The sequence below is a fragment of the Protopterus annectens genome, chromosome 13.part0 (genome assembly GCF_019279795.1).
Source record: "Protopterus annectens isolate FY-2018-M chromosome 13.part0, PAN1.0, whole genome shotgun sequence".
NCBI lineage: Eukaryota > Metazoa > Chordata > Ceratodontiformes > Protopteridae > Protopterus > Protopterus annectens.
In genome coordinates, this window is record NC_056747.1 from 720,546,870 (window position 1) to 720,560,880 (window position 14,011).

At 41.0% G+C, this 14,011-nt stretch overlaps 1 protein-coding gene across 1 annotated transcript in view; it reads left to right on the plus strand.

Annotated features, from left to right (window-relative positions):
• The window catches only part of NLK (nemo like kinase), a 1,170,696-nt gene that overhangs the window by 812,275 nt on the left and 344,410 nt on the right, over positions 1-14,011 (plus strand). The window contains exon 7 of the mRNA XM_044054405.1: positions 1,328-1,429. Coding sequence (XP_043910340.1) covers positions 1,328-1,429 — 102 coding nt within the window. The remainder of the gene's footprint in view (positions 1-1,327; positions 1,430-14,011) is intronic.

Here is a 14,011-nt window from a genome sequence, read left to right on the forward strand (position 1 = left end):
GAATAACAAAAGTAAGAGTGCGGACGTGAAGGAGTATGTACTGACTTTAAGGTTACAGTACCTTAGAATATCCCCCCCACACACACACACACACACACACACACACACTTTGAGATGCATTGACAAGCAGCATGGGTGTGGCAGGTGGGCGGTAGAGTACTTTAATGGAGTGACAGTAAGTTTTGAAATTTCTTTTTTTTGTAGTTTAATTTTTGAACATTTGGGATGCACAGTTTCAGGTGCACTTATGATAGGTTCCATGTGTAGTGCCACAGAAGCACCAGTAGGGCTGCACTGTTGGTGAGGTAAGTGGCAGTAGGGACTTCAAAGTTGAGTTGTAAATGAGATGGATTGTTAAGGGTAGAGCCAAATATTTAGGCAGGGTCTGGTGATCAGAATGTAAGTAATAAAAAGTAAAATAAAATAATCACATGTGTTGCCAGCATTTTTGGAAATTAAGAAATAAGTAAACTGCTTAGCTTTGCAGCTAGGTAAACCTTACAGCAGAGATATTTGCTGTTGTGAACCATACCCTGGATATGCTACCTGAGGACATTTATTACAATATGTAGATATTTGGAAAAATAGACGAGTTATAACTGTGTAGTCCACTTACTGTGCTGTTAGACTTTACATAGCTTACCTCCCTCCACATTAGTTTTCCATCTATCCCATGTCTTTTTAGTTCACAGTACATTTTGATTTTAACTACCTTCTCCAGCGGAGAACATTCCACAAGTCTGCATCTCTACCTCACTGAAGTTAGTTTTCATGAGCTGTAAGCAAATGTATTCTCTTGATGCAGTTGTTACAGTCCCTTTACTGTGCCACATTCATCTTTGGAAATTTCATATAGCCATCCCTAATTTGAACAGTTTTATGTACCTATAGCATTTCACCACAGTTCATTATTTTTCAGACTTTGAGATGTAGTCTCTTCAATCAAATGTTTTATCAGCTACCTTAAAATCAGGCTGTTTTAGATGTTTGCAGTCCCAAGAATAATTCTGATTGCAGTAGAAATCAAACAGTCCCAATAATGTCAACAACATAATTTGATCTCCTCATTTTAGCATCTAAAGTATAAAGCAATAATTTTGCTAACATCATTAAGATTGTCAGATTTTTGTCACATTTTGCTAAATACCATAATGTATGCTCTCAGGAAATATGGGTATATTTTGCTAACCATATACTTGAATTAGAGCTAGCTTGCATGAGTATGACTTGTAATTTGCTTAGCGTTGCAGTGACAAATTTCATTGACTTTTGTGTACATTACTTAGTGTACCTGTTTATTTCACATTGCTTAATTTCCACCTTGCAGTTAGACTTGATCACAGATCTTTTGGGAACCCCCTCACTGGAAGCAATGAGGACAGCATGTGAAGGCGCCAAGGCTCATATACTCAGGGGTCCTCATAAACAGGTAAATATTTTGTGTTGCATCTTGAAAAAAATGCATTTCTTTGATGGTGTTTCATGAAGAACTTATTTGAGCCTTACTTGTAAATATGTGAAAACCATCAATTTAATTTTATTGCCCTAGTTCACAACTGTCAGAATGCAACTTTACCTTGCTTTGTTTGCATGTTGGCTTTTCGTAACCATGGGCAAAATGTTATGTAAACAGTTGTAGAGTTAATTTTTTCCATTTTTAGTACAAAATTCAGCAGATTTTTTTATGAAATACATCCATAAATGTTGAGGATTTTTATTTGGCATTGCTGTTGCTAAATAATACCGGCAATTGGCAGTGTCCGTACTTCACTTCTGCATTAGTAACCCCCCCCCCCCCCAAAAAAAAATCTTCCACCTGGAGCAGCCCAGCCCATTCAACCTGCATATGCTGCTTGTTTGTGCATTTATTTTGCCTGACTTCTAAAGGTAAAACTATATTTTTAATTTGTAAAAGCTTGTAGCTGGTGGTTTTAGTACAGAAGGATATTGACACAGCATTGATGAAATTATTAACTGCTGGCGTCTGTCTTTTGAAGGGTGAGTGTTATAGACTTGGTTAATAAATGACTATATTACAGTTGGCTCATTTTACAAGTGGGTCGTGATTGCGTATTCTTTGTATTAAATTGTTTTACCAAGCAACAGCATTACTGTAAAGACAGAAAGGGGCTGCTGCCACTAGAAGGGTAGCATTATCCTCTGGGAAACTTTTATCTGTACATGTGCACATACATGTGAAATAGTTATGGCCATATTTTCATGATTGTTTTGAAAGATAGCATAAGAAGTCATTAGCCTGAATGCCACGTAGGTGAAATCTTGGGAAACCAGTGATTATAACTCCGCTCTGCAAGCTGTTTAAAGACTATTTGGGTGTGACAGGTGTTCATCAGAACTCGAGGCAACAGTGCATATTTGCCATACACTGTTAAGGCTGGTTGACCTTCACATATCAGTTGATGGTATGTGGTGTGAATGATGAGGCTGTATCCCCTGGCCATCACATCTTAATTGGTGCTAGAAGTGCAGGATTTAAAGCCTGTATCATGACACAGAAATCAAGTAATAGTTTAGTGCACACAAATTTTGGGCATTTAGTTCACCCTGCCTTTTAAGCAGAGGGTAAATGTGAGAGTAAGTGGAACTATAAATATTTTAATTGCTTGCTCTCGTTGATCTGTATTTGCATGTACTGTTCCCATTTTTTGACCATTTTTGTAAGCATCCTCCCCCAAGTTTCCACTGGTAAATCTTTTGCATAAGCAGATATCTAGACCCCCAAAATATTTCATTGTGCAATGACTCCAGAGAGCAGGTAGTTTTTGCACCCATTTATGGGATGAGATGAAATTTTCACAGATTACTTTGGTCTTTTGCTCATTGGTCTTGTATCTGGTTATAGCACTAAAAGCCTTCAACTTCTGGAAAATTCTTCCCAAGTCCTTATCCTGATCTGTTAAAAACAGAATGACATGTCCACAGACATAGTTGACGTGTGTTCTTTTATCCTAGACCTCCAACCCCTTATCTCTGACATTCTTATTTTTTCAGCTATAAGATCCTTGTGTAGAGCAAACAGTAGTGGGGACAACAAACACTCCTGCTCTGTCCCTCACTCCATGGAAATCTTATTCTCTAATTGACTTTTAGTTGAGCTCTGGTTCCCTTGTACATTTCTTTAAGAAGTAAATAAAATGCTGTGGAAAATGCTTTCTCAACATCCAACCCTACAATTACCATTGTAGTCATCCTAACTTGTGCATCCTGAAGTATAATATTCACAAGTAGAATACTGTCAAAATTCTGCCTCTCCACAACAAAAGCATAATGATCCACTTCATGTTGATCCTTCTAGGAAGTACCCTCACTATCCTACTTGTTATGTCTGTCTGTGTCTTTCGGTTTTTCCCGGTTAGGGGTCGCCGCAGCGGAACTCCGGTCTGCTAATAATTGGCGGTTGATTTTTACGTACTGGCTTGCTAGGCCTGATGCACAACCTTCAACGAAGGTACGCCCATTTACTCATGTCTCCACGCAGAAGACGCTCTAGCTGAGAATCGAACCGGACAGCGTCTTACGAGGCGACAACACTACCGCAGCACCACCACCTACTTGTTATAATAGAAGTAAATGTCTTGTAGTCGTGATTTAGCACTGCTGGTATGGCCCTGTATGAGCTAGGGTTAAATTAAGTCCTTCCCCTCTTTCGACAGAACTGATGACTGCTTCCTTCCTTCCATGAGTCTGGGAATTTTTTTACTTTCCAAGATGGCATTAAATAATATGTACCAATTCTCTGTTATATCTTGTTTACCCAGGCAACTGACTTCTTTAGGCAGCCCACCCCAACCTGGAAATTTCCCAAGAGCCTGTTTTCTTTTTTTTTTTAATTTAGTTTTTATCAACAGTCACAATATAAGAAAACAAATATGTTATTAAAACATAAATTGGGTGCATTTACAATCATCCATATCAAGGTTTTTATTAAGGATTAATACAAATATTAGTATTTTTCAAGTAAATCGCTATTTTTTTTTCCATGCAATATACCGATGCGTGATGTTGGGTATTCTCATCTTAATGGTTAATAATTCTTTCTTGCATACACTTTTTGCTACATTTATAAATTCAGAGAATAGTATGGTATTTTTGTATTCCCAGTTTACAGTAATCTTTCCTTGCAGTCGCTAAAGTTGACCATAAAAGAGACACTTGTCTTTTTAGAATAACTTCTGGAATTGGAGCATTAAACAATATTAATGAGCTTGTTATTATATATGTATATGACCACAACGCTTGCGAGAACATTTTAAACTCTTTCCGAAGTGGAGATATTTTACATTCTAGTGTCATATGTAGCCAGTCTTCTTTTTATTATTCTCACATGTCCAGCAATTAACATTTGATATTTTGTTTATTATTGCAACCTTATAGGGAGTTAAGAAAGATCTATACAGATTTTTCCAAGTAAATAACTTCCAGTACAGCGAAGATGTTTTGTTTATGGACTTAAGTAGTAATGTTTTATTCACCTCAGAAAACTCTGCATTAACTCTTGTAGAGTAATCCCAAAATTTACTTCTAAAAAGGAACAATCCGTTCTTAATATGTTGCATATTTTTCATAAATAAGATCTATCCGTATCTATGTTGGTACTGATGTTAAAAAAAAAAATCAAAAATTTAGGCAACTTTTTTTTTTTTTTTTTTTTTTTTTTTTTTTTTTTTTTTATACAGATGAGTCGAAGTATTTACAAAATCTTTACAGCTTTGCATTCTCAACCCATTATTCTGTTGAAAGGTATATCTGACTACTAAATACTCTGCCAAATGTGTTTTATTACCATTTATAAACCAGTGCCAAAATATTAAAATACTGTCTTTAAAATCAAGCATTTTTCTTGGATTGAGTTGTTAAACATTCAGTAGTAAATTTTATGGGAAATGATAAGAATGCAAGAGCTTTAGATATCTTCTAAATGCTGATAAAATATAATTAATCAATGGGATAGAGAAGAACCTGTGTTTTCAGTTGTTCCTCTATCTCTTGTTTAGTGATTTGCTCAACAACATGTCCGCTTTTCACCTGTCAGTTTTTTTAAGATTAAGCCCCCCCTAGGTAGTCATTTTAATCCTGTTCCTAAGTGAATTCAGTTTTTTGTACATCTCTTGATAGTAATCTCTGAATTCCTCACCTGTAGAATCTGGATCCCTTATTAATTTTCCTGAATTCATATCTCTCTTCTTTAAAATACTTCTCTCCACTTTTTGCTGCCTTAGCTTATTAGCAAGAGGTTTCTGTAGTTTTGGGGTGTGTACTAAGCATCTCTACCTAATCACTGTTTGTTCCTTTAATATTTCATCATTCAGCATTCCTTTCCATCAGTCCTCTAGTCCCCATAACTCAGTTTTCATCTATATTGACAAACAGCCTCTTCCTTTTTAACTCAATAACTCTTTGCATATTCATCTTCCAGATTTTACAATTTGCCCCCTCTTTGTTTGTTCCTGTTCTTTCATAGATCACCTTTTTTTTCTTTAACCCTATCCCATCTTTCCGGTGTCTCTGAATCTTTGCCTGTGAATACCTTTAATAGTTCTCGTTTGTATCTAGGTATTTTGTTGCTTCTGCTTGTGAATGCACCAACTACTTCCTGCCCTCCAATGTCTCACCATTCTTAATCTTTCTAGTATTTCTGCCTCACCCTCTGTAGGAGCTTGATCTGATTATAACCTGAGATGTTTCCATTTTACTAACCTGTTAATTATGTTCACTAGTGATATAAAATCTGTCCAGTGGGGACCAGTGACTGTCTTTCAGGATAAAAGTTGTAGACCTTTTTTTCTTGTCTTCCTCATCCCATCTCTTCCCATGCATAAAACTGACACAGTTGATTCAAATGTTTACCTTCTAAAGTAAACTGTTGTGTTCTAGGACCTCCACTTACATCCGACCTGTGTGTCACTACATTCCAATCATTCTCTAGTATCAATATATTGAAAACTCACAATTTCATTAAAATAGTATCTGATGTTGTCCTTTTCCAAGACTTGGATCTAAATCTCGAGCTCTTCCCTCTGCCCATAATGCTCTACACCATCCCTAACTCCTCAGATTTCATTTGCTGCTATTGCGACAGGACATGGTTTCGGAATCTCGAGCGGCTAAGGAGTAAAGTTTGCGGATTATTTACTTTTTTGCTTATTTGCTGCTTCATAACTATAACTTTAAAATTAGTTAACCTCCCCTCTGGACTTTTATAGCTTTTGCAGGTGTTAGGGTTTATTACTCTACTCCTTCCATCTGTGTCTCTTGCGCCCATTGGCACTTTCTATAGTTTGTTAATGCTGTCTTACAGTTGCTATAGTTGTAACAGAAGTAAAAAATCTCTACTGTTTAGACACTGTATGTGACTGTTTTTCTATTAGAGCAGACGTGTCAGAAAGAAAAAACACCAGATTTAAGAGATGCAGTTCTTGTAAGTATAAAATCTCAAATTCTGATGCTCACAAGAAGTACATATATTGCCTGGGGCTAGAACATCTGAAGTTCCAGTGTGAGATTTGCACATCCTTTAACCCTCGTACCCTCTCTGACTGGCGTAATACTCAAAGGTTTGCTTCCTTTCTTTCCTCTTCCGGGGCTCAAACCCCCCCTCCAAAGCTCATGGCTCCAAGGATTCCAAGAAGCGAGCCCTGAGGGTGTTGGAGCTTCCTGAGACGCTTCAGAGAACTTTCAGAGCCAGCTTCCATAGATTTGAAGAGTATTGTTCCCCACTTGGATCCACGGACTTCTTTAGATCCAATGCAAGTTATCACTACAGTTGGTTCTCCTCTTCCATTGCCTCCGGTGTAGGATGCCAGACCCTTGGATCCAACAGTTAGGAGCAGATCTCCAAGTTTCATACTAAAATCTGATTTTCTTGTCTTGCCTTCCAAATTGTTTCAAACCGTGACCAAACATTCCAGGCCTGCTTCCTCATCTTCTTCCAGATCCTGTAGGAGCTTGACAGAAGCCGATAGGGACAGGATGATGTGGAAACTCCTTAGGGCTTAGATCCAGATGGGGGTCTTGCCAGCTCTGTTCCCTCTTGCATCAGTGAGTACGCCTGCTCAGCCTATAGAATCACCTTCTATAATCTGACCTGTGGTTTTGGAGCCTCAGGATCCTAGATACCTGAGAGAGTGATGTCGGATCCAGGTAAGCTGACTTCCTAGACTCCAACACATCTTACCAGCCCTACTCTGATGCCTTCAGATCAGAGTGGGTCTCTGATCCGAGAGGTCAGTGCTAGGTCCAGGAGGTTGGGTTCGGCACCAATGCTGTCAGATCCATATCTGACTCTTGGTGCCTCAGCTCTCGACAGCTCAGGTCACATTCTCTGGAGGGCTCGGATACAGGATGGGCCCCGACCTTGCATCCTCAGCTGCTTCGGCTCCGGAGAGGTTGGGAGGGGTTTCTCTGGGCTGATCATCCTTCCAAGTAGTAGAAAGGGCCTTCTTGTTGCATAGAGATCCATCATCTCACATGTGGGATCCTACCCCACGCCCCGCATCAGGTCCAATTGCTGAGCCCATCATTCCTGCTCCTTCAGGTCAGCCTACCCTAGGAAGCCTCCATACTCATTCCCCAGAAGATTTCCACATTCTTCCAATACTTCCCCTGAGCACCCCACTGGGGGGAGGTATCTTGGAAGGAAACATGCAAAAGGAGGTACACAGACTCCCTGATGGAGTCAGTCACTGAATACACTGACTTCGAAGAAGAAGGATCCCCTTGATCGCCACCTGATGACATTTCCTTTGGAGACATCTTGGAAATCCTAAAACAGAAGGCTGGCTAGTCTTTTCCCAACCTCCTCGTCCTTCTGAGGAGTCAGTCTTTCTGGAAGCCTGCCAGGCCTGGAATGAACTGAAAACTATTAAGCCCACCCCCAAGCATCCAGATAAATTTCTAGTCCCCCCTGCAGACAGAAATCTTTGGAGCAAGGGTGTCCCCATTGATTGCATCATTGTGATGGCAACCACTAAAAAGGAGCTAGCTGAGCATAGCTCATCTGTCCATCCACCGAACAAGGAGTCCAGACCAATGGACAGATTCGGAAAGCGCATCCATGCCTCAGCCACATTCAATATGATGTCATTAAATTACATGACACATTTTATCCGATTGCAAAGAGATTTGATCAAGGAGCTCTCAAACTCTCTCGCTGAGACGATGTCAGCAGAGGACCTCAAAATGTCTTTCCCTGACTGGTTATTGTCTCATCTATAATGCAAGAAGGACCACTGTGAGATCCAAAGGAGGAGAGGGGGTCTTTTATGGAAGGTCTGAAGAGGAACATTCCCCTCATAAAGGCTTTACATAGCTTGGAATTTGATAGAGAAATGGATTTGTGTCCAGCATGAAAATTGGATATTGCTACTAGCTAGTCCCTTCTTTAAAACGAGTACTGAGGTACAGCAGGATGGCTGAAGTAGGTGCTAATTATTCGATGAGGTTGATCTCCCATAAAGTGGAGGGTACTTCATCAACAGCCGGTTCAGGGATAGCTATAAGGAGACCTGCCTGGATGAGGCTGTATGAGACTTTGTGGACCCCTTTAAAGTGTCATTCATTAATGTCGCTACAATGGCTCCTCTTTGTTTAGGCCAGCAGTGAAAGATGTGCTTACCCACAGTAAACAGAAGGAAAGACCCTTTCTGCAGTGGGAATCAAGTTTTCTACCCCTCAGCGGACCGTTTCTAGAAACCAGCAAGGAGGAAAGAAAACATGGTTCAGGAAATCTCAAGGGCTTTTTCAAGACTGGTGTTGGGATACCTTTTCCAGAGGCAGAGGAGGAGGTGTCAGTGGTGGATGTCACCCAAGAGGCGGGGGAGGGGTCCACAGAACCAGAGCTTCAGAGACTGAAGAGCCAAGTCATTCTCATTGCCCCCTACTGGCCTTGACAAGTATGGTTTCCCTTCCTCTGGTCTCACCTCAAACATCCTCCATGGATACTGGAGCCCAGTCAGGACCTCTTATCTTATCCATTAAAATGTCAACATCCCAGTCTGTATGATCTCAAGTTGACCCATGGTTTCTCCACTTCCAGTGATAGTACGACAGTCCAGGCTCGCTCCCCCCCAGTTCACATCATCATCTTGGCTTCCCAGAAGGCTTCCACTAAGAAGGTCTACAGAAGTAAATAGAAAAGATTCTCTCTCTATGAGCTTCTAAGGAGGACATTGATCCCTTCACGTCACCTACTTCAGCCATCCTGCTGTTCCTCAGTACCCTTTTTAAAGAAGGGACTAGCTTTACTACAATTAAACAGTATAGGAAGTCTGACCAGCTATTTGTATCCTTCTCCCCAACCCCCTAGGTCAAGCAGTTTTCAAACTTACTCTGCACAAATGGATTGCTTATTGCATTTCATCGACTTATTCTCAAAAAGGTTTGAATTGCCTCATCCTCCTAGAGCTCACTCCGCCAGATCTATGGCGATTTCATCTGCCTTTTCCTCTAAAATGTCAATTGATGTTGTCTGCGTGGCAGCCACTTGGTCAAAGAGTCATACCTTTGTTGCACATTACAAATTGGACATCGTCTCCAGAAGCAGGGCTTCCTTTGGCTCGACAGTGCTCCAGCATATCCTTCTTTGAGGGACCTCCCAAGAATCACGTAGCTGGGGATTTTGGCCAATCAGTGAGGAAGAATGAAAAGGACAACATCAGATTTAAAAGTTATGTACTTACCATAACTTAGCATCTGTGTTGCCCTTTTTCATTCTTCCTCACCTTCCCTCCCAGCCATCACCTGGCCTTGTCAGTCCTAGAAGGATCTTCAGATGATTTTGCAACACACACACACATTCCAGATTTGAGCCTCAGTCCTTCTTTCTGTCCTGTTTCTATAATCCAGTGGGGCAGTAAGGCAGCAAACTTGATATGAGGAGTTGGGAATGGTATAGAGCATTATGGGTAGAGGGAGGAGCTTGAGATTCATATCCAAGTCTTGGAAATGCAGCCGAATTGGATCCAAAGGTCAGATCCATAACACATCCGTGAGGAAGAATGAATATGGACAACACAGATGCTACGTTATGGTAAGTACATAACTTTTCATTTCATTTCTTTAAGGCCTTTGGTGGGAGATGTACACCTCCCAATTAAATCCTTTTGCTTCACCAAATGTCTTGCAGTAACACAGAAGGACCTCTCTTGTCCAACTGTTGCTCTTCAATCTTCAGAAGAAACCCCTGCTTAATTAAAACCACAGCCACTCTTTCCTTCATTTCTGTATGGTTGGCATAGTAACAGAGCCAATGTGCTTTAAAATCTCTCATTTTCGCGTTGACTTAAATGTGTTTTCTGTGGCATCTTGATTTCGTATTTGAATTTCCAAATGTAATTCAAGACCCTATCTTTTTTCTTATCCATCCACTGGGCCATTTCCATTCCAGGATAGGACGTTCATCTTATTAGCCAATAATTTAGTCCTACTTTTACTCAAGGTTATCTGTACCTTGACCCCCACATTTCCACCTCCTAACCTTCTTAATTCTCCCTTCCCCATCTTCTCTGTTCTAGTATTCCCCATCTTTTCTTTTTTGTTTTGATGACATCATACCCATTAGAAGTCTTCCTAAACAGCATACCCCTAGAGTATCTCTTCTAACATTCCTTGTAGAGTTCCTGACTACCCATCAGTACATTTGGATTTCAGTTTTAATGAAGTATGACTCTCAGTGCATTTAATTTTTCTTTAAGTTTCCTGTACCTTTTGCTCAGCCATTTGTATGCGTGTACATTCTGCTCTTTCATATTGACAGATGTTGTCTCCCCTCACAGGCAGAGGGGATTACTTGTATGCCAGTTCTGTCAGTCTCATTCACCATAGTACTTTGCTATCACCTCCCTGTTATGTCATTGCATTTTACAAGTCACCCTAGAGATTTATGGGGCCCGCTTTATCCAGTCCTGTTATCTTTGTTTGGTCCACTCCATTGCGTGCATTGTCACAACAAAAGTATAGCCAACTAACTGTTCCCCTGTAAGTTCTTATGTTTTAGATACAGTCTGTGTGTCCGTACAGTAATGACTTTCATTCCTATTCCCTGTCTTGTCTTGTTCAAGTAGACACTGCAGTTCAATAAAGATCTTTTTGCAGTATTTTCAGCTACATTACAGAAGTCCCCCTGTAATACCACCATAGTAGGCAAAGTGACTAAATATGTTTGTCTTTCATTATTTTTCCCCCTCTCTACTCTTACTATCCTTTAAAAAAAAAAAAAAACAGCCTCCCCCACTGATGTAGTTCTTAATCTTCCATCCCTACATTGGGCTTTAATGCCTGTACTTTCATTAGGTATTTAGAATTCAGTTATCGTCTTTTGCATCTTATCAGCAGGCCACAATGCAAGAGCATGCCCCTGCAGAGATTATCACATACAGTAAGTTCTGGTCATCCATTTTTACCATGTCCATCCCCTCCACACAATCTTTGCTCGATTTCGGTAAAGGGTCTCTGGCCCTTCTGATTTGTCTTTTAGTTTCCCGCTGTTATTCTTCCGTCTTCCTTTTGAAAACCAGAATTGGTTGAGTTTGCCACCTTTTACTCAGTGATTTTTTTTCCCCTGCCTGATATGACATGTCCTTGTGTACCTTGCTGGCCCATTTCTTACCCTGCTCACAAAAACATCAGTTCTTCAGCAACTAATTCTGTATCTACAAAGAATTTCACACCTTCGAGGAGGAACAGGTTAAAGGTTGCTGGGTACATATATTTAAAACACAAGTTCAACTTCCTGCAGATTTTAAAATATGGAATAAAACAATTCCTCTTCAGTATTCTGGCCATTGAATAATTATGGTCAATGAAAACTCACTGTTGACCAACTTGCAGGATTTTCCCTTTCAGCCATAATTTGCTAAACAGCTGCTCTTTAAGCTGATAGCTTTGTGTTTTAATGACAATGGGTCTTGGAAACGTTTGCCAAGACCTCACTGACTGTGAGACCCAGTAAGCTCAATTTACTTGTATTTATAGGTTCATAGGTTGATACTAGGCTATCTGCCCTAGGGCATTTACAAGTCTAGCCAGAGTGTGTTTGGTTTTCGCCACCCGTCTTAGATTAGTTGACTGTGCCTCTGTGTAGTAGGTCACAGAAGATAGCCCATTTAAGGTTAGTTTACCATGCCTCTGTCTAGCAGTGACACAGAAGAGATCCCAAGGGTAAATTTACGATCTCCCATCCAAACGTCAAGATTCTTCTTGAAGAGGGTCATTGAGGGGCTCTGTCTGACATGGATTGGGATTTTGTTCCAGAGTGAGGGGAGCTTCTGGGATATGAATCTGTCCCTCCAGCATCTTCTGTTTATTTCTGTGCTGAGATTTAAGTCACTGGAGCGTGTAGTTCTGATGGATTTGGATTTCTTGAGGTGGAGCATGTCCATTAATTCTGGGTTGGACATGGCTTTATACGTCAGGCACAGATCACCTCTGAGTAGGCGGTAAGCAACTGACTAGAGCTGGAGTTTCTTTAGCCTAACTGCTTAGGGCATCTGTTTGAGTCCCTTGATCCTCTTGGTGAGGTACTTTTGGGGTCTTTCTAGTTGTAGCAGGTGTCTGGTAAGGTACATCCCAAATGGGGCATTGTATTCAATTATGGGCCTGATGAGTGATGAGTAGAGGGGCACAAAGACCTCTCTTGATCTAGATGTGAACCCCTTCGCGATAAGGTGGGCTATATAGAATGTTTTTCTAACCACTTTGGTAATGTGATAGTGAAAGGAGAGATTGCAATCTACTTGGGTCCCCAAATCCCTAATTACTTCTTCCGTACTTAATGGATTACCACCTATGTGGTAATTTGTGGGCACTTTGTTTTTCCCAAAGGGGATGACTATGCACTTTTTGGCATTTAGCTTTAGGCCATGCCTCTGACACCAGTTATCCGTCTCTGTGAGACCTTTTTGGAGGATGCTTGTGTCAGCCGGCCAGTCGATTATGGCCCCCAGTTTGCAGTCATCTGCAAACTTTGTCAGCCATATTCCTCCTGTGTTAGCCTGTACCTCAGAGAAATATATACCGAACAAGAGAGGTCCCAGGACTGAGCCTTGTGGGGCGCCACTTGTAACTGGTGTAGAGTCTGACATGGCACCTGCAATTCTGACCATGTGGGTTCTATCCCTAAGCCAGTTTGCAACCCATCTTGTGACATAGGGGTTGATATTTAAGCTGGTGAGCTTATTTATGATGCCCGAGTGGGGTATTGTGTCGAAGGCTTTTGCAAGGTCAAGGTAGGCTGTGTGGACTACCTTCCCTTCGTCTATGGCCTTGGTGACTGTTTCAAAGAAATTGACCAGGTTCAAAAGGCAAGATCTGCCCTTAACAAAGCTGAATTGGGTAGGATCCAGTGTTTGGAGGTTCCCAATGACTTTGTTTATGAGTTCCATGATGATACGCTCCATAGCTTTGCAGACCAGGCTAGTTAGGCTTATAGGGCGATAGTTTCCGGGGTCCGTTGTGGCACCACCTTTATGGAGTGGGACCACTGTTGCTGTATGCCATTCTTTGGGTACATATCCTGTTGTAAGGCTGAGACTGAACAGTGATTTTAAGTGAGGGTTCAGTTCTTCTTGGAGCTCATGTAAAATGCAGCCCGGGACACCGTCCGGTCCCATTGATGCTGTTTTTTGCTTTGGAGAGGGCAGCTCTCACCTGTGCATCTGTGATGTCAGGGAGGCTACACTCTGTTGGGATAGTCATTTGCTCATTTGGGGGGGGGGGGGGAGAAGTTTGCACTGAACCTGTCTGCCAGGATGTTGGCAATGTCTGTGGGTTCAGATATTTTTTGTCATTTTGCACTAACTCAGAGCATATCTGGGAGTTTCCACCCAGGTTTCTGACAACTAAAGAAAGCCTTGTGATTATCTTTAGCATATTGTGCAGTTTTTCTTTCGAAGCTAGCCTTAGATGATTTTATGAGGGATCGTAGTTTCTTGCTAGTACTGATCAGAGTTGCCTTCCCTTTCAGGGATTTTGCTGTATCATGTAGTAGCTTCCT